This window comes from Centruroides vittatus, unplaced genomic scaffold (genome assembly GCF_030686945.1).
Source record: "Centruroides vittatus isolate TY-2023 unplaced genomic scaffold, ASM3068694v2 contig_1416, whole genome shotgun sequence".
Taxonomy (NCBI): Eukaryota; Metazoa; Arthropoda; class Arachnida; order Scorpiones; family Buthidae; genus Centruroides; species Centruroides vittatus.
Window position 1 is genome coordinate 203894 of NW_027120889.1, and position 17225 is coordinate 221118.

At 27.8% G+C, this 17225-nt stretch overlaps 1 protein-coding gene across 1 annotated transcript in view; it reads left to right on the plus strand.

Annotated features, from left to right (window-relative positions):
- The window catches only part of Sec8 (Secretory 8), a 49158-nt gene that overhangs the window by 17484 nt on the left and 14449 nt on the right, over window positions 1-17225 (plus strand). Inside the window, exons 10-18 of the mRNA XM_067262162.1 lie at window positions 40-282; window positions 2172-2243; window positions 2328-2471; window positions 2539-2625; window positions 4167-4236; window positions 6708-6771; window positions 8615-8715; window positions 11058-11131; window positions 12915-13053. Coding sequence (XP_067118263.1) covers window positions 40-282; window positions 2172-2243; window positions 2328-2471; window positions 2539-2625; window positions 4167-4236; window positions 6708-6771; window positions 8615-8715; window positions 11058-11131; window positions 12915-13053 — 994 coding nt within the window. The remainder of the gene's footprint in view (window positions 1-39; window positions 283-2171; window positions 2244-2327; window positions 2472-2538; window positions 2626-4166; window positions 4237-6707; window positions 6772-8614; window positions 8716-11057; window positions 11132-12914; window positions 13054-17225) is intronic.

The window sequence follows — 17225 nt, forward strand, 5'->3', positions numbered from 1 at the left end:
GTACCGAATTTAAGTAAAATATGAATTTTTAAATGGCAGACAATTAAAGAGCGAAGCCAGAAAGAACTGATGGCGATCGTTAGCCGAACGACTCAATACGTCTTAGATAATACTCAGAACTTGCCGATAATGCCTGTTCCAACTGGAAATTATGTATCTGGATTTTTACAGAATCCTTCTCAAGCTCAGTTGTTGCTTGAACTTTTCGAACTTGTATTTGAACAATTTTGTTGCGTGGTTAATGCTCATAAATGTGTACTTGCTAATCTTAAAAGGATTGCCGTGAGTATTTTAATTATAATTATTAATTTATATTAGAAAATTAAAATATAAAATAAATACTCATAAGTTAAACTATATAATTGTATACTTTTTATTGATTGGCAATATAATAGTTTAATATTCTTAATCGATAAAAATTAATTCTGAAATATAATTAAAATTCTGTTTTTATATATGGAGAGAGGGGTTTATCCAATTGATTGACAGTTTAATAAGAAATTATATTCATTTGTAACTTTCATACAGAAATATCAACATTTTATTTTTATTGAATGATTGTAATTACAATTAATTTCATTAGAATGACTGTATTACATTATAATTATAATATCAAGGATATTGAGTGAATATAAATGGTACTGATACAATAAGAAAATTATTTATAAAATAATATAAGATGATACTATCATTAATTATAAATATAAATGTTTATTTATGCAAAGACACATTTATGTCTGTTGTTTTTTAAATGCAACACTATATACACCTCAAAATTTTTGGTTACTTAAACTCTGATTTTATTTCTGTCAAAAGAGTTTAATTTTATAAAGTTAAAGTCAAATTGCGTGCAGTAAACTATAAAAATAATGTCTTATCCTGTTATATTTTAGATAGTTTCGTCTTTCGTCTTTCAAAATTATTAATTAGATTTATTTTGTGTAACAAAAAGACAAAAGTCATACAGAAATTTTTGATATTTTTGTACTGTTAAATAATGATTATTCCTTCTTTTACTGATTATAAAATATGAATATTTTTATGGTTTTCTCCAAGACCCTAAGGATAAATAAAAATTTTGAATTGAAAGAATAATTCTCTCATCAATATTTCTAGCAATTATCTACATTTGCTGATAACTTTATGCAAAATTCTTTACTTTTCAGTGTATTTCATTCAACATTAAATCAAAATTGTTGCTGCAATTTAAATATAATGTTTGATGATTAATTACATTTTATATTATTTTAAAAACTTGTTATTATTTTTGTTATACAATACAGTAATACCCCAAACTTACGCAATAGGTGGGACCGAGCGATAACTACGTAAGTCGAATTTGTGTAAGTCGGGGTATAATTTCGTATATAAATACATACAAATTATTTTTAATTGAGGCCGGGACTAAAGAAAACAATAATTTAGAAAAAAATGTTTAATAAAATCTTAGATAATACATATGTATAACAAATTATATTATTAAAATCGCAAACCAAAATTATTTTGATGTAGAAGGCTTCGTAAAATCAGCAATTCGCAATCCAATCAGCGATCCCCGATGGTCATAGCTTTATCGGAGCTCCGCAGATGGTGTGACGGTCTGACGACCAATCAGCGGATACGCATTCAAACTCCAACGGTTGCGTCCTCAACCGTCTTTTTGTAACAGCAACCGTTACCAGTTAAAAAAAAAAAACGGGAATCGTGTTCCTGCACGATTCTACCCCGACAAACACAAAATAAATTGCAGCTATGCGTCGATTCCGTGCGACACGTCCGAACATGTAAGCTGAACAATAATGTGGGGGGAGTGAAGTAATCAAGAGTTGCGTGGCACTCAAACAAAAGATGAATCGATGAGATTTGAAAATCGCGTAACTCTGGGTTTGCGTAAGTCAAGGTATTACTGTATTAAATCTACACAACATAAATTGATTATTTTTAGCTACATACTTATTCAAATTTACATATATAACAATATATTAACTATAATTCACAACATTTATTTCTAGATATTGTGGTTATATAATGATAGCTTCAAGGCATAAAACGTGAAGCAGATTAGATGCTTCCTTGTTAATTTCATACATAATTTATTAAATATGTTATGATGATTTAATTGCACAGAAAAAGATTTTCATATTTATTTAAACTTTTAAAATGTATTTTAGTCATCAAATTCACAACACGGAGAGTTGCTGTTATATGAAGTGCCAGACATCTGGTCCAAAGTTCAGACAGTGGTAATGTAATTTTGTTTTGATATTAGAACAGTTTTATTTCAGACTTATAAAAATAAATTTGCATTTTTGATTGATGTGTTACAGTTAGAGATTCTTGCTGGACAGTATCTTGACATTCAAAATACTACAACAAACAGACAGCAGGCTTCTCCAGCATTTTCTGAAGTTACTGCTGCGAGTGATATTTCTTCATTTTATGCAAAAAAAAGAAATGCTAAACCAAAAACAGTAAGATTATCAAATTCTATTTTGTAATCAGCTAATTTCTTCATATTAAATTAATTTCTTTCTATAGTTTTCTCTTTTTAGATTTGATAGTTCTTCACATGCTATAAGTATGAATACTTATCTTCAAGAACAAAAGGAAGCAATGAAAGATAAGGTACTATTTAAATGTAAATTATTATTTTGAAATTTATTCACTATACATAACAGAAGAATGTTAATATAGCAATTAAGATATAGCAAATAAACTTAAGGTAATGGAAATGAGGAGCAAGTAACACATGTAAATATACATAACCACGAATAAAGTTTTTTTTTATTACTTCATTGTTCAAATTCTTCGCCAATAAAAAAATTATTAATTCTATACAGTAACATAAATATAAAACAATACATGTAAAATGAAAATGATTTAAAACAAAATGGAAATTAATAATTGAATAATAGTTATATAATAATTCAATGAAATTGTGCTAAATGTTTGACCACTCACATTTCACTTAAAAAATAATAGGAGTAAATGTTATGAATAATCTATTCACTAACAGAAGAAAAAAAATTAAATAACTGTTTACAATATACTGTATTATGATCATGTTTTAATGAATTCATATATCTGCAATTTAAGAAATAAAATGATTTGATTATTTCTCAATGAAGTGTAATATAAATGACACAATGCTTTCTTTACATCTGTTTAATTCTCTTCTTCCATTTGCCAAGACATGTTTTGCGTTTTATCTCCTCTTCTGTCAGCTTCTTCCGTTAAGATGTTATACATTTGGTTTTCCAAAAATGTATAATAGTGTATTTTTGGAAAACTAAATGTATAACACCTTAATGAAAAAAGCTGACAGAAGAGGAGTAAAAACGCAAAACATGTCTTGGCAAATGGAAGAAGAGAATTAAACAGATGTAACGAAAGCCTGGTGTCATTTAAAATACATTTCATTGTGAGAAATAATCAAATAAGAAGATTGACACAGTTTTATAAAAAGAAAAAAGAAAATGATGTATAAATGCAGTGGTATAACTAAGATCTTGTTCTAGGGGTGATCTGAAGATAATCTAAAATGTACAGTCAACGGCTTTATCACACCAATTAATCATCTGTAATTCACCTATTCACATACACTTTGATTTCACTTGTCGCTTTTGTTTATTACTCAGATCATTGGCTAATATTAGACTGATTTGCTGTCGACAAATGAACATTCCTTATATACCTGCCAGACAAATGTTCTAGAATGTTCCAGTACATCTAGAAGGAAACTTTGAGAACAAACTCAATATTTAAACTGTGATCTTTTGTCTAGAATAATATACTGTTACATAGTCTAAGAAAGTGATTGATAACTGAACATTCATTTTTGTTGTTATAATAAGAAAGCAAATGATTGATATTGAATTAGCTGTTAATAAAATGTAATTTTAGATTTGTTGTTTAGGACAAGATTTTTTAGTTTAAATTTTATTTCTAAAGCTTCTATGAAGAATCCAACACCCACATCACTCCCACAAATAAGCCGCAATATAAATGATATGAACAGACACACTATTTAAAAAATAAATACAGAATAAACATACTGTATAAGGGTTAAGACATAAGTTGTAGTTAATAAAGTTAATTATTCAAATTTAAAGTTTTATATGGCAGATATTTTTATATATTTTTATTTTCAATTTATATTTATTTAGGGAGAAATGCAGGATATGATTGATGTTGGTCAACAGTTTGTTTGTCAACCTTCAACTACAAATATTACTAGTAAGTGAATTAATATTAGAAAATAAAGAAATTTAATGATGTACCTCGACAAATCTCAGATAAGAATTATATGTGCTTGTATGTGTAAATATATATTACAAAAATTTTAGTATTATCATCAATAATATTGATATATATGGTTAACCATTTCAATGCTGCATGCAATGCTAAATAAGGGGTTGGATGAATCGAGTTTATCAAAAACATTCAAGACAATTTTATGAAGCAACAATTTAATTCATTTTTCATAAATATTTGTAGTTTATTTCTGGTATGTCATCTCCAAGTTCTGGTCAAGTTTTATTTTTGTCCTCTTTTTTTTTATTTTTTATTTTTTTGCTAAATCCAAAATATCACTAAAAATAATATACTTATTTTTTAAAGGAATAGTTCCATATGGAAAACTTTTCTTAATTTGTTAAATTTTCAATGATATGGCCTCCTGAAAAGATTTAGTTTTGAAAATATTTGATTTATTATACTTTACTCTAAACTATGAAATTTATAACTTCTAAGATTTTAATATGATACAGTGGTGTATGCTAGAATGAACATAATTAATTCTAGAACCTTGTTTCTTATAGCATCTATTATTCTACATACTTTGAATATACAGTCGAGTCCGCATAAGTCGACACCCAGACAACTCGACATCATCGGTTAAGTAGTCAGATCTCTGTGGTCCCGGCCGACTTACATAGGCATTAATGTTAAAAAACTCTGGTTTACTCGACACCGTTTAACTCGTCACCACTGGGTAAGTCGACATACTTTTGCCGTCCCACACACTGATAAGTTGTCACCCCTTCCTGAAAAAATGAATTCATTCCACACCTGTGGTGCGTACCCCCTTTTTTTTTTAAGGAGGGGACTCGATTTATTTATTAATATATAATTAATATATTTAATATATTAATATTATTAATATATATACACATATTAATAAAAATGCCTTAACATTTTATGTATTTTTATGTATAAAATAATAACAGATAAACAAAACGAAAATACACAATCTACATCAACGTCACACCATAATCCAATTTTGCATTTTCTCACACTAGAGGCATTAAGAATCCTTAGACGTTACTTGCCAAAAATTGGCAATTGCGAAGATGATGTTTTAAAGGCGTTCGTGATCGTTGAAAAAGAAAGTTGAGACAGTTAAGTGCTCAAAACAAACAACACTAAACGAATTTTTCAGTTTTTCATCTACAGAGTAATTGTAAATGGAGGACACAATGTATTGTAAGCCTATACTACTGTTTAACGCACTACTGTATTTTATTAATTGTAGTTTTGTGGTTTTTTTCCAACTTTGCTTTAGCACTCACATCGGATAACTCGACACATTTCCACTTCCCCTTGAGGTGTCAACTTATGTGGAGTCGACTGTATATATATTTTGGAGTAATCTGTTCTAGGCCCAAAACCTAAAGCAAAGTTACCATCTAACGTAATTGTTTAAACAAAAAAAATAATAAGTGTAAAAATAATATAAAATTAATACAATACACGTAAGTTTCCATCTGTTCTGTGATATTACATAGTTCATGTAATATTTTAATTTAGAGATTACTTTCACAATCTATGCACTTTTTATTTTTTTATTTTTTTGTTTTTTAAAATTTTACTGATAATTGATTTAGCCATAATGTGTTCAGCACATTTCCTACACTTTTTCCACTTTCTCACTTGGAAATTATTTCTTTTTTAATATCTAAGTTAATTAACTTTCTTACTTTATTTTGCTGGTTTATGGCTAAAATTATATGGCAGAATAATTTTTAAAATATATTTTTATTGATAAAGACACAAACAGGTATTTGAACCGTACAAACTATAATAAAGACAATAACTAATGCTCTGATCAAAGTGGAGAAAATTTCGACATGTCGTGTGTGTGCATGCTATGTTGGCCACATTCATTGTAGCAGTTTGATTTTGTAAATAAAAACTATTCATTGTAGCATCACTCATTCTAGTATACATCACTGTATGCTAGAATGAATGATGCTACAATGAATTGTATTCTCAACAGAATAATTTGTTTTTGAAGGAGAATTATTTTATAATTATAATTCTCCTTCAAAACAATAATAATAATTTGAAGAGTATTTTTTTATGAGTTTTATTAAGATATGTAACATTTTGCATGTTAAGAAACTATGATTTCTGTTTTATATTATTTTGCAATAAAATATTTTTTGGAAGCTGTTTTTAAAGTAACAGCTTCCACAAAAGTGCTGTTTTGTGTTGACGTATTAATCAATTTTTTAAACAAATTTTTCCTCTTCAGATTATTCTTCCATGGAAATAAACTTTATTTTCTTAGAAGAATAATATAAGAATGTTTCTTCCTTTATGTGATATTGTTAGATTATTCTAATTTATTTTTTAAATGATTTGATTTACTTTTTATGTTTTTTGTTTTAAAAAATGAATTAAAGTATTTGTTTAATTTTTTAAAGCAATATTCAGGCCCCTTATGAAATTCGTTGGTGAAATTGAACAAGCTTTAGCTCTTGAACCTGGGTATGTAGATTTTTAAATAGATCTAAGTTTCATATTACATTAATATAAAAATAATGGGATTAATGTTTGTTTAGTGTTTCTGTCAGTAATCAGATAGTCTTATCACCTAATTTCTTCTGGCCTGCAGTACTGTATGGAAAACTTAATTTTATATTTAAAAAAACAGGTTGAAATTATGTTTTTCATATGCATTCTAAGTCTATATATTCTAGAAACAACCTGACGAGTTTCATGGAGAATTCTTTCAGGTTGTTCTAGAAATGAAGTAGGAATAGAAAGGTTCATAATTTCCATTTCTACTTTATTTTTCTTATTTAGAAACATTACAGTAAATAATAATTATTATACATTCTTTTATATTCTTAGGGAGCTAAAAGAAAGGTTATTCAGTACAAAATGTATAATTAAGAAACGTATTAAAAAAAGTTTATTTTGGTTTTTTATATGACTTGCAATCATAGTAAATGTTCAATGCAATCGATTAATCTGTAAAAATTCGTCATCACTGATATAAATTTTGTTCAAAATTCCATATATGTCAAATGAATGGTACTTTAAGTTTTAGAAATATATTTAGAGTTCTACTCATTACAAAAGTTGATTGGGTTTGTACTTTTCAACCTGAAAAGTCTGTTCTCTTCTTAATAATTTCCTCTTTCAAAACATTTAACTTTTTACATACTGACATGCACATTTTTCATTCAGATATAATTTAATCTGTTAAAATTTCACTAGTAATTATACTAAAATTTTAATCAGAATATAACTTTTCTTTTGACATCTTCCCTGTTGTAGATATTACATTATAGTTAATTAAAAAGATTGATATAATTTAAAAAAAAATTAATTGTTTTTGTACTTTTTAAAATATATTTAAATATAATTATATTTAAGTTGTTTGTCTATGTTATATATATATACAATGATTAAACAGTTAGAAACTCATGTTAAAGTTATTGAATTGATAAAGTACTTGATAGGCACGTTTTTATAATCTTTTCTATTTAAATATATTTATTTGATATATTAATACATAACATTTTAACATTATTTTTACCAGTATTCAGATTAAAATAGTTTTATGACCATATTACAATTATGAATGTGATATTTAATAAATGCTTGTTTGCGTAAACTCAGGATCTAAAATTAAAATTATGATGTAATACTAACTTGTGTAACTATGTATTATTTAGTCATTGAGCAATTACTCAAATATTCTAATGATAAAATTAATCAAGTTAATTAAATTATAAAAACTTTAATGTAATCTGAAAGTGTTTTATCTATCTGTGGAAGCTATGTGCAATTTATTAATTATATTGATTAACTAGCAAATGAGTCTGGCGTTGCTCTGGAAAACGATTTGGATGATTTGGTAAATATTGAACGTTTGGAAATTAAGTTATTACTATCAAAAACAAAAAAATGACTTCTAAAATAGTGTAGTAAAGCTGTTCTTCAGGTTAAGCCTTAATCCTCTCCCTCTCCCCCGCAGGGGAATTTCCAAAAATCCCTTCTTAGTGTGCATTTTCATGACGTACCCTAACTGTGTATCAAATTTCATCTCTTTAGGTTCAGCGGTTTGCTCTGAGCGATGATGAATCACCCAGTCAGTCAGTCAGTCAGGACATGTAATTTTATATATTTAGATTTACTCATAAATTCAAAGATATGCTTCCACTTTTTAAGATTAAGTTTTATTTATTACTTTTTAATTACTTGTAACTGAAACAATTTCTAAGATGCTTATGTTAAAATAAATGTAGATCTTTTACTCCCAATACAGTTCATTATAAAGAAGTTTGTTTTGTATATTTAATAATAATGTAAATAATTGCAGGAACCATTGTCCTTTACATGCATTTTTGACACAGTGTGTGAATGTATTTCTTGGACAAGTAAGTGGAGTTGTAGATGTGATGGTTGATAATGCTACAAAAAGTAAGTAAAAGTTTTCTACTTTTATAGCTTGTTTGAAATTTTTATATTGATTTGATATTGATAAGGCATCACTTAAGTTTTGTATTAATCAAACATCAATACAAAAATCAATGGCTACACCATCAAATGGCAAAGGCCAAATTTTTTCTGTTATTTCACTGTTTTATCTTCTTTGGATTTATTTTAAAAAATAAACAAATATGTATTACTCCAAATGTTTACTTTATTGAGATATTATGACTTAGACTCAATGCTCATTTTTTGATGAAACCAGTTAGAGTTCATAGTGGGATGATTAAAGCTACTGGATATAACAGACTGACCTAACCCTCAAATTGAATTTAGGAGCCAGATACATAAAAAACTATACAAATTTAAAAATAACTTATTTACTTGAATTTTAATGAAAATGGTTTGTTATTTCAAAATTTCAAACTAATTACAATATGTAATATTGTAATTTGGCAATAACATTATCTTCCAATCCTATTTTTTTTTTAATCAAAATAGGATTGGAAGTTAACATAGGAAGTTAATAGGACATCACACTACTGTTCTGGAGGACTCAGAATTGAATCTGGACAGGTCAAAAAACCCAGCAGAGTTTCAGTGTGATCTGCCCTGGATATGTCTAGCTCCATCCCACATCATCGATAATGCATTTGGAAGAAGGTTCCTTTATTACCCACAGAGTAAAACAGTGATTTTCAACTGGTGTGCCATGAGAGGATCATAGGTGTGCCACGAAAATTTTTGAAGGTTATTAAATAAATTATTTTTGAAAGAAGCCCAAATAATAATAAGTGTATGTGTCAAAAATAAAACCTCTTCAAAGTGATTATATGAGGTTTTCATCATTATAATAAATAAACATACATAATGTAGTAAAAAATATATATATATATATATATTCATAAGCAAAATTATGTGTGCCTAACACTAGATTATTTCATTTAAAATGAAATTTTCTTTAAATGAAAAATGTATCTATAATTTAATATATTTAGTTCAAATTATTTTAACTTAGAAGTAGCAGGATATTGGGCAGATTTCTAAAGGCAATTATCATGTCACTTTTAAATGCAAATTAAGACTTAATGTTAATTGCTTATCTTATATAAATGAAAATTATTAATTTAAATAACTATTGTTGTAACCTGCTGCTATTTTACAGAATGACAATACTATTTTATTTAATTCACAAAACATATAGACAAAAGAATAAGGTTAAGTGGCAAGTAACACACCAATAGAATACTACTTTACAACACAACTTTAAATCACGTGATTTTTCCCACAGAAAATTAATTTTAGGTTCAAGTGTGCCGTGAGATAAAAAAGATTGAAAAAACTGGCGTAGAAGGAGTAAACAAAAAACTTCCTGTTTCCAATGTGCATGTCATCTGTCTTAACTAATCATTCATCTCTGTCACAGCATACAAAGCATCAATTGTAAGAGAGAGATTTTTTATTTGGCATAAACATTATTGCTGTTGCATATGCCTAATGTCTGCATTGTCAGCAACAATACTGATATCATAACATTAGTCAAAAAACATGCCCCTGATCATGATATGACTTGTGTTTTTCTAATTTGGTTTTTATGGCTTTGAGGAAACTAAGAAGTGTGATTTGTATTAAACAACAAAATATAATTGTCATTGAATTCACAAGACCACTACAAGTTTCATATCATATTTAAATTTATTATATCATATTTCATACCAATATTTTTGTGGAAATGTTATGTTATGTATGATATCTGCATTAATATTAACCAATATTGATGCAGATTTCATATATACCAATAAAATATTAATGAGGTTTGACCATATATAAACATTAATATTCTTAATCAATTATATAAATTAATATTCTTGATTGTGTTTTTAATTATGTTTTTTATATAGTTAGTTTTTAACGAATTCATAAAATATATCTTAAATTCTATTATTAGTTCTTCCTATTTGCAGTTTAAATATTATATTATATAAAAGTTTCCAATAGAATAAAGTTATTAGTGTTTATATAATTTTATCAAAACAGATTAAAAAGTATTCATCTGCTTTATCTTTTATTTTTTTTAATTGTAGTTTAAAAAATAAAAGGTGAAGCAGATGAGCACTTTAAAAATTTTGTTTAACTTAATTGATGTATTATTAATCATGCTTTATTCAAACTCGATTCTGTTATTTCCATTCATAAATGTAACTTGTAATATTTGCTAATAATTAAGAATGATTTTATATAATTTTAATCAGAATTAATTAAATAATTGATTGAAAATACAACATAATATATTTATAATGAATTTCATTCATATAATATATTTTTCTAACAAGGTTTGGACACGTGGAAACCAGTAAATGATCCCGAATTATTAAAGCCACTAGGAACAACAAGACCATTATTACAGGTAATGGTAATGGTTTAATTAACTTTAATTACAAAATTTAGTATAATTTTATGATGAAAATTAGTGAAAAAATTTTAAAAATAAATAATCATGTACAAATAAACTTATTACAAAAGCTTATTTTACTGCAACCGTCCCAATTTTTGTCTTAAATAATTTTGCAATTTGTTGGGATAATCTGAGATAAAAAAAAAAGTTCAGTTAATAATTTTAAATTTTTATTTCATCTTGTTTGCATTGCATGGTAAAAATGAGCATCAGAACATACTACTTTCCATGAACAGAGAAGTCATTGTTTCTTTTTCGCACTATTAAACAATTTCAAGAAATAAGAACAGACTTTATAAAACATAAATATACTAATCAGTTTTTATATCTGGCTAAACACAGGACTATAGGGACATGTTGGGCAAACTTCAGTTCTTCTATACGCTAGTTTTTTTTTTATATATAACATATATAAAATACAGTTTCTATAGAAAATGCAGCTTTTATATTTTTCATAGGCAATACATTGCTCCTGTTTGGCCAGCCATGCAGGAGTGGCAATCTCTGTAGATGGTGTAGAAATTCAACTGTTACTTTGTTCATATTATCAGATACAATAATCATTACACTCTGTAGTATGTCATGTAGTTTAACAAGGGGGCAGCCATCATCAGGTTTAACTCAGCTTATCATTTTTATCTAAATTAACCTTGAAAAACCAGCTCTGAATAGATTTTATCCAAAATCTGTGATTTCTTTAACTAAAATTTCATTTTATTATTTTTAAAGTAAGTTTAGATGAAACTTCATACAAAGGAAGGTATTTTTAATTAATGTTAAGTTAAAGGAATATTTATAAATTAGATATTATGATGTTTAATTTAGTTATATAAACAATAAATCCACAAACCCAATTTTTAATTAAAGCCAAACAATTTGCTACATCATCAAACTATAAGAAGACTAATTATATCATCATGAGATAGTGGCTTAACCATCTATCTGTAGTCAACTTACTGTATATCTAGTTATAAAATTAGTTGTACTATCGCTGAATAATATGACAGATCATTTGGCCTTAACTTTGGCATAAATGCACTGATAAACTCATTGATATAAAGAATATCTCAAATAAGAGTGAATACAGCATATCATATATAAAATTCTGCTTTTCATGGAAAAATATTACTCACATAGTTGCCATATTCACATTATGATAGCTCTTGTCAGATATAAATCCATATAAGTATAGAGATTGATAAAGGAAGGCCATATTTCCACAAAACATCTGTCTAATCTGATTGTTTCATATAATTTCATATACTAAGAGCAGGGACAAAGTGACTTCAAATTAAGCATGAAGTAGAAGAAGAAAGTTTGCCTGTTATGTGTTACTATAGTATATCATTACTTAGACAGGCAAATACATCTTTGCAGTTAATCAAAGAATTGTTTATCAATGATATCAAAGTGTACCATTTGACATTCTTGAAAACTGATATAGAAATGTTCATTGAGAAGTCTGTTAAGAAGACACTTCAGTTGTTTACCTCAATTCTAAAATATTGCAGAATTTAAATATTAAAAATATATGTTTGAATTTGGGGTTATTGAAATGTATATAACCCCTTTTTAAGATATTTTTTTATTTACACACAAAATAAATGTAAACAATGTAAACAGAAGCAAATTTCATTTTATTGTATCTTTTAAATATTTTTATATTAAGTAATTACATATTTTTATCATTATTTTATAAAATTTTATTTTAATTACATGAAATTACTTATTCCAGAGTACAGTGAATTTAGATAAAAGTTTACAAGAATTACAAGAATTAATGTATGCTATTCCCCAATATGCAGAAGATTTTCTTAATTTAATATGTAATATTTTGAAAAATTACAAAGAAACTTGTCAAGCTGCGTATAGAGGTTTGGAATTTTGAAATAATAAATATTTAATTATATTTAATGTGTTGATAATTTAAATAATTTAATAATTATTGTTTAAACAATTCTGATGCAATATATTAATTGTAAAATATGTAAATTTTAATTTCCTTTTATCATTTTATCCAAAATGCAGAAGCATTATTAACAGATTTACTTAAAATTTTTGCATTTTCTGTATTTCTTTGCATTTCTTTATATATATATATATGGAATTCTACAGTTAGAAATATTACAAATACAAATATTTATGAATATAATATATCCTATTTATCTATTTACTGGTTATAGTACATAATGTTTTTTTATGATTATCTAAAAAAGAATAAATAAAAATAAACAGGTAGCTACAAGTGAGCAAAACTGTGTTACATTAAAATCAATAAAGAAAGTAAATGCTTACAGATTTACAGATACTCAAAAAAAGATTAAAACTGACAGGAGTTAATACATTTGAACCATCATATGAGGGCTATTTTTTAAATAAGGTTCGTTTGTGAATGAAAGTGAGAATAATGCGCAATCACGGCGGTATGCATGCGTTTCTGCTCCGAGCAAGCTTGGCGCGCGTTTTGACGCCATTTGCAGCCATATCATCTGTCTGTATGCTGAGCTGTAGAAGTTTAAAATGCTTAAGAAAATTGAGTCTCCTGCCGGCTGTGAGATACGATCTGTTATTCGATTCTTGAATGCAAGAAACTTGGCAGCAGCAGAAATTCACCGTCAGATTTGTGAAATTTATGGTGATAATGCTATGAGTGACAGTAAAGTTCGAAAATGGGTAAGAATGTTCAAGGATGGGCGAGTTAATGTGCATGATGAGCCACGCCCTGGCCGACCTTCTCTGATTTCTGAAGATTTGATTCATGATATGGATAACAAAATTCGAGAGGACCGACGATTCACGATTTCAACGTTATCAATTGAATTTCCACAGATTTCAAGATCAGTTTTGTATACCATTGTTTCGGAGAAACTGAATTATCAAAAATTGTTTTCTTGGTGCGTTCCAAGACTGCTTTCTGACGATCACAAAACAAAAAGATTAAACAGTGCTTTATTGTTTTGACTCGATACGATCATCCACACAGTCCAGACCTTGCACCCAGTGATTTTCACTTGTTTCGATACTTAAAGGAGTTCCTTGGTGGTCAACATTTCAACGACGAAGAAGAAGTGAAAACTGCAGTTGTGGATTGGACTTCTTGACAGGCGGCAGATTTCTTTGAAGTTGGAATTCAAAAAATTGTTGAGCGGTATGACAAATGTTTAAACAAAATGGAAATTATGTAGAAAAGTAGATAAAAGTATGTAGAATATGGAAAAAAATATATTTTAATGATATTTACAGTATTTTTCTTCTTATTAAAAAACAGACCTTATTTAAAAAATAGCCTTCGTATATTTCATTGTCTTCTTTTAAATTCTTAGAAGTTATTTATATTTTTTTATAGATTTTGACCAATACATTCCAGAGCATTGGTTGCTTGCAATAAAAGATTTTATTACTGTTAATGCTTGAAGATGAAATTACTATAAAGTTATATGTGAGGTCAATCGGAGGTATAGAATACAGTTATAATTCGTAGCTGCTTACTCGGCTACTAGTTGTTAAAGTAGTCTTCTGTTTGTCTAAAAGGATGGTTTCTAATGTGTGATAATAGATCAAGATCATGTGATCAGATCTAAGTCAGGATTCCCGACACCAGTTAATCAATTTCCCGTAGATGAACATGCGTTAGTTATTTAGAGATATCTATGACGTCTGAGTGACAACATCCGTAGTATATCTTAGGAGGGGCTAAAATATGGTGAGTGAGAGTGCATCGATAATGAATCAAACCTGTATGGCCTATGACACTCTTTTTATGGTGCTCTTATGGCAAAGTCTTGTTGAGCTAGGCAAGTATGGCGAATTCGGGTCCTATCGAACTCTGATGAATTCTCTTCCAGGAACTGTGCGGAAAAATGGGAAAATCATCCTTTTTTATAAAGACAACGGCCGGATGCGCGGCTGCTTATGACTCACTTCAAGTTGGCCGTCAGGAAAGGAAATCAACTTCCTTTCTATAATGAAAGTATTTGACATCTGTTATTCGAATAAAATTGTTAAAATTATAGAATATTAATATTCTATTTAAATTTAAAACGTTATTTTCACAAATAATTCCTTTAAATAGCCAACTCCCAAATCTCGATTCTCACATACATTAAATTAAAAAAATAAAACAAAATAATAAATTATACTTTCAATTTATATCCGTGTAAATAGTAATTAAAAATATTTACTTTTTTCATTTGAAATACTTTTTCTTGTTTGAAAATACTTTTAATAGTATGTAATACTACATATATTTGCGGTATTTCAGTTGTATGATTACGAAGATGTCATTAAATTATCTTTTTGAGAGAATTTTATGTTTACAATATCATTGTATAATATCAAAAAATACAGGAAATAATGTATTGTAAAATATCACTAAGATTTAAATTATGTAATAATGTGATTACTTTAATCTAACAGAGTTAAATATAAATATTAGATCTAAATTTTTTATTTTGGGTTGAAAGAATTGATCAAATTTCTTTATAGTAAAAGAATAATCGATCAGTTAACCTCTATAAATGTAGGATAAAAAGTTAGGATGTTAATAAATACAATTTTTTCAATATGATATGGCAATATTTATCATTTCAATAAAAGAAAGGTTTACTTTCCATAAAGATCAAAAAATGTAATTAAAATTACAATACTTGTATACTAAGAAACATGAAACAAAATTATGAACTCATAATTTCGAATGTAATAGTTTTTAATATATAAGTATTGTGGATACAACATGGCATTGGCATTATTTTATCATGAAATTAAAAATACTCTAACTAAATTTTGCATTAATTTTGCAAAAGAATCATAAAATTTCTTTATCATCATATATAAATTAAAATTTTAATATCAAAATTAATTACGAGGGCTATTTTTTAAATAAGGTTCGTTTGCGAATGAGAGTGAGAATGACGTGCAATTGCAGCAGTGTGCATGAGCATGTGCTTTCAGCATGCTTTGCATGTGTTTAGATTCCATTTGCAGTCATATCCTCTGTCTACGTGCTGAGCTGTAGAAGTTTATAATGTTTAAGAAAATTGAGTCGCCTGCCGACTGTAAGATACGATCTGTTATTCGATTTCAGCACGAAAGGGATTTTGTTAGTGGATTTTATGCCAAGAGGCACAACAATCAATTCTGGAGCTTATTGTGTGACCTTGAGAAAACTCCACATTGCCATATATGACAAGTGGCGTGGCCTAATGTCTTTCGGTGGCAGGCGGCAGATTTCTTTGAAGTCGGAATTTAAAAAATTTTTGAGTGGTATGACAAATGTTTGAACAAAAATGGAAATTATGTAGAAAAGTAGATAAAGGTATGTAGAATGTGGAAAAAAATATATTTTAACGATATTTACAGTAGTTTTCTTCTTATCAAAAAACGGACCTTATTTAAAAAATACCCTTTGTATAATAAAAAATAAGCTTCCAAATATATTGAATTGAACATTAGAAAAACTTTGAATTTATTAGATTACTTAATAACTTACATAAAATTAGGCTAATAATTCTATTACTAATTGTGGGAAGTTACACTATAAATAATTAAAATAAAAGAAACCCTTCTAACCTTTTTTACCCGGTGTGGTTCTATTTTTAGAATCGCTTCGTTCTATTTACAGATTAGCAAACGTTTTCACAGCCCCTCCTGGGCTCTTCTTCAGGCTTCGTCGAATAGGCCGTTAACATTCGAAAATATTCAATTTAAATTTCTTTCCGGAATATTATCACGTGCGGCAGCTGGATATTTGTACTGCGCATGCTCGATGCTCCTCTCCTTTAAACGCTGTTTTCTAGGACAACCTGCCATGCGCTCGATAGGATCATTTCGTCCTTATGATTAATGCAGGTGTTACGTAATCCAGCCTTAAATATCTCTATGGCTTCTAGCCATTTCAATTGCTGTGGGTTATAGCTGGGTATAATGATTTTTGCCGCATGCAGGTCCGCCGTTATCTCCTCTTCCGACGCGTACGTCGCCAGGGCCGTGGTGTATCTACCGTGGTGTATGTCTGACTCGTGCTCCTTTAATCTCACTTTTAACGCAC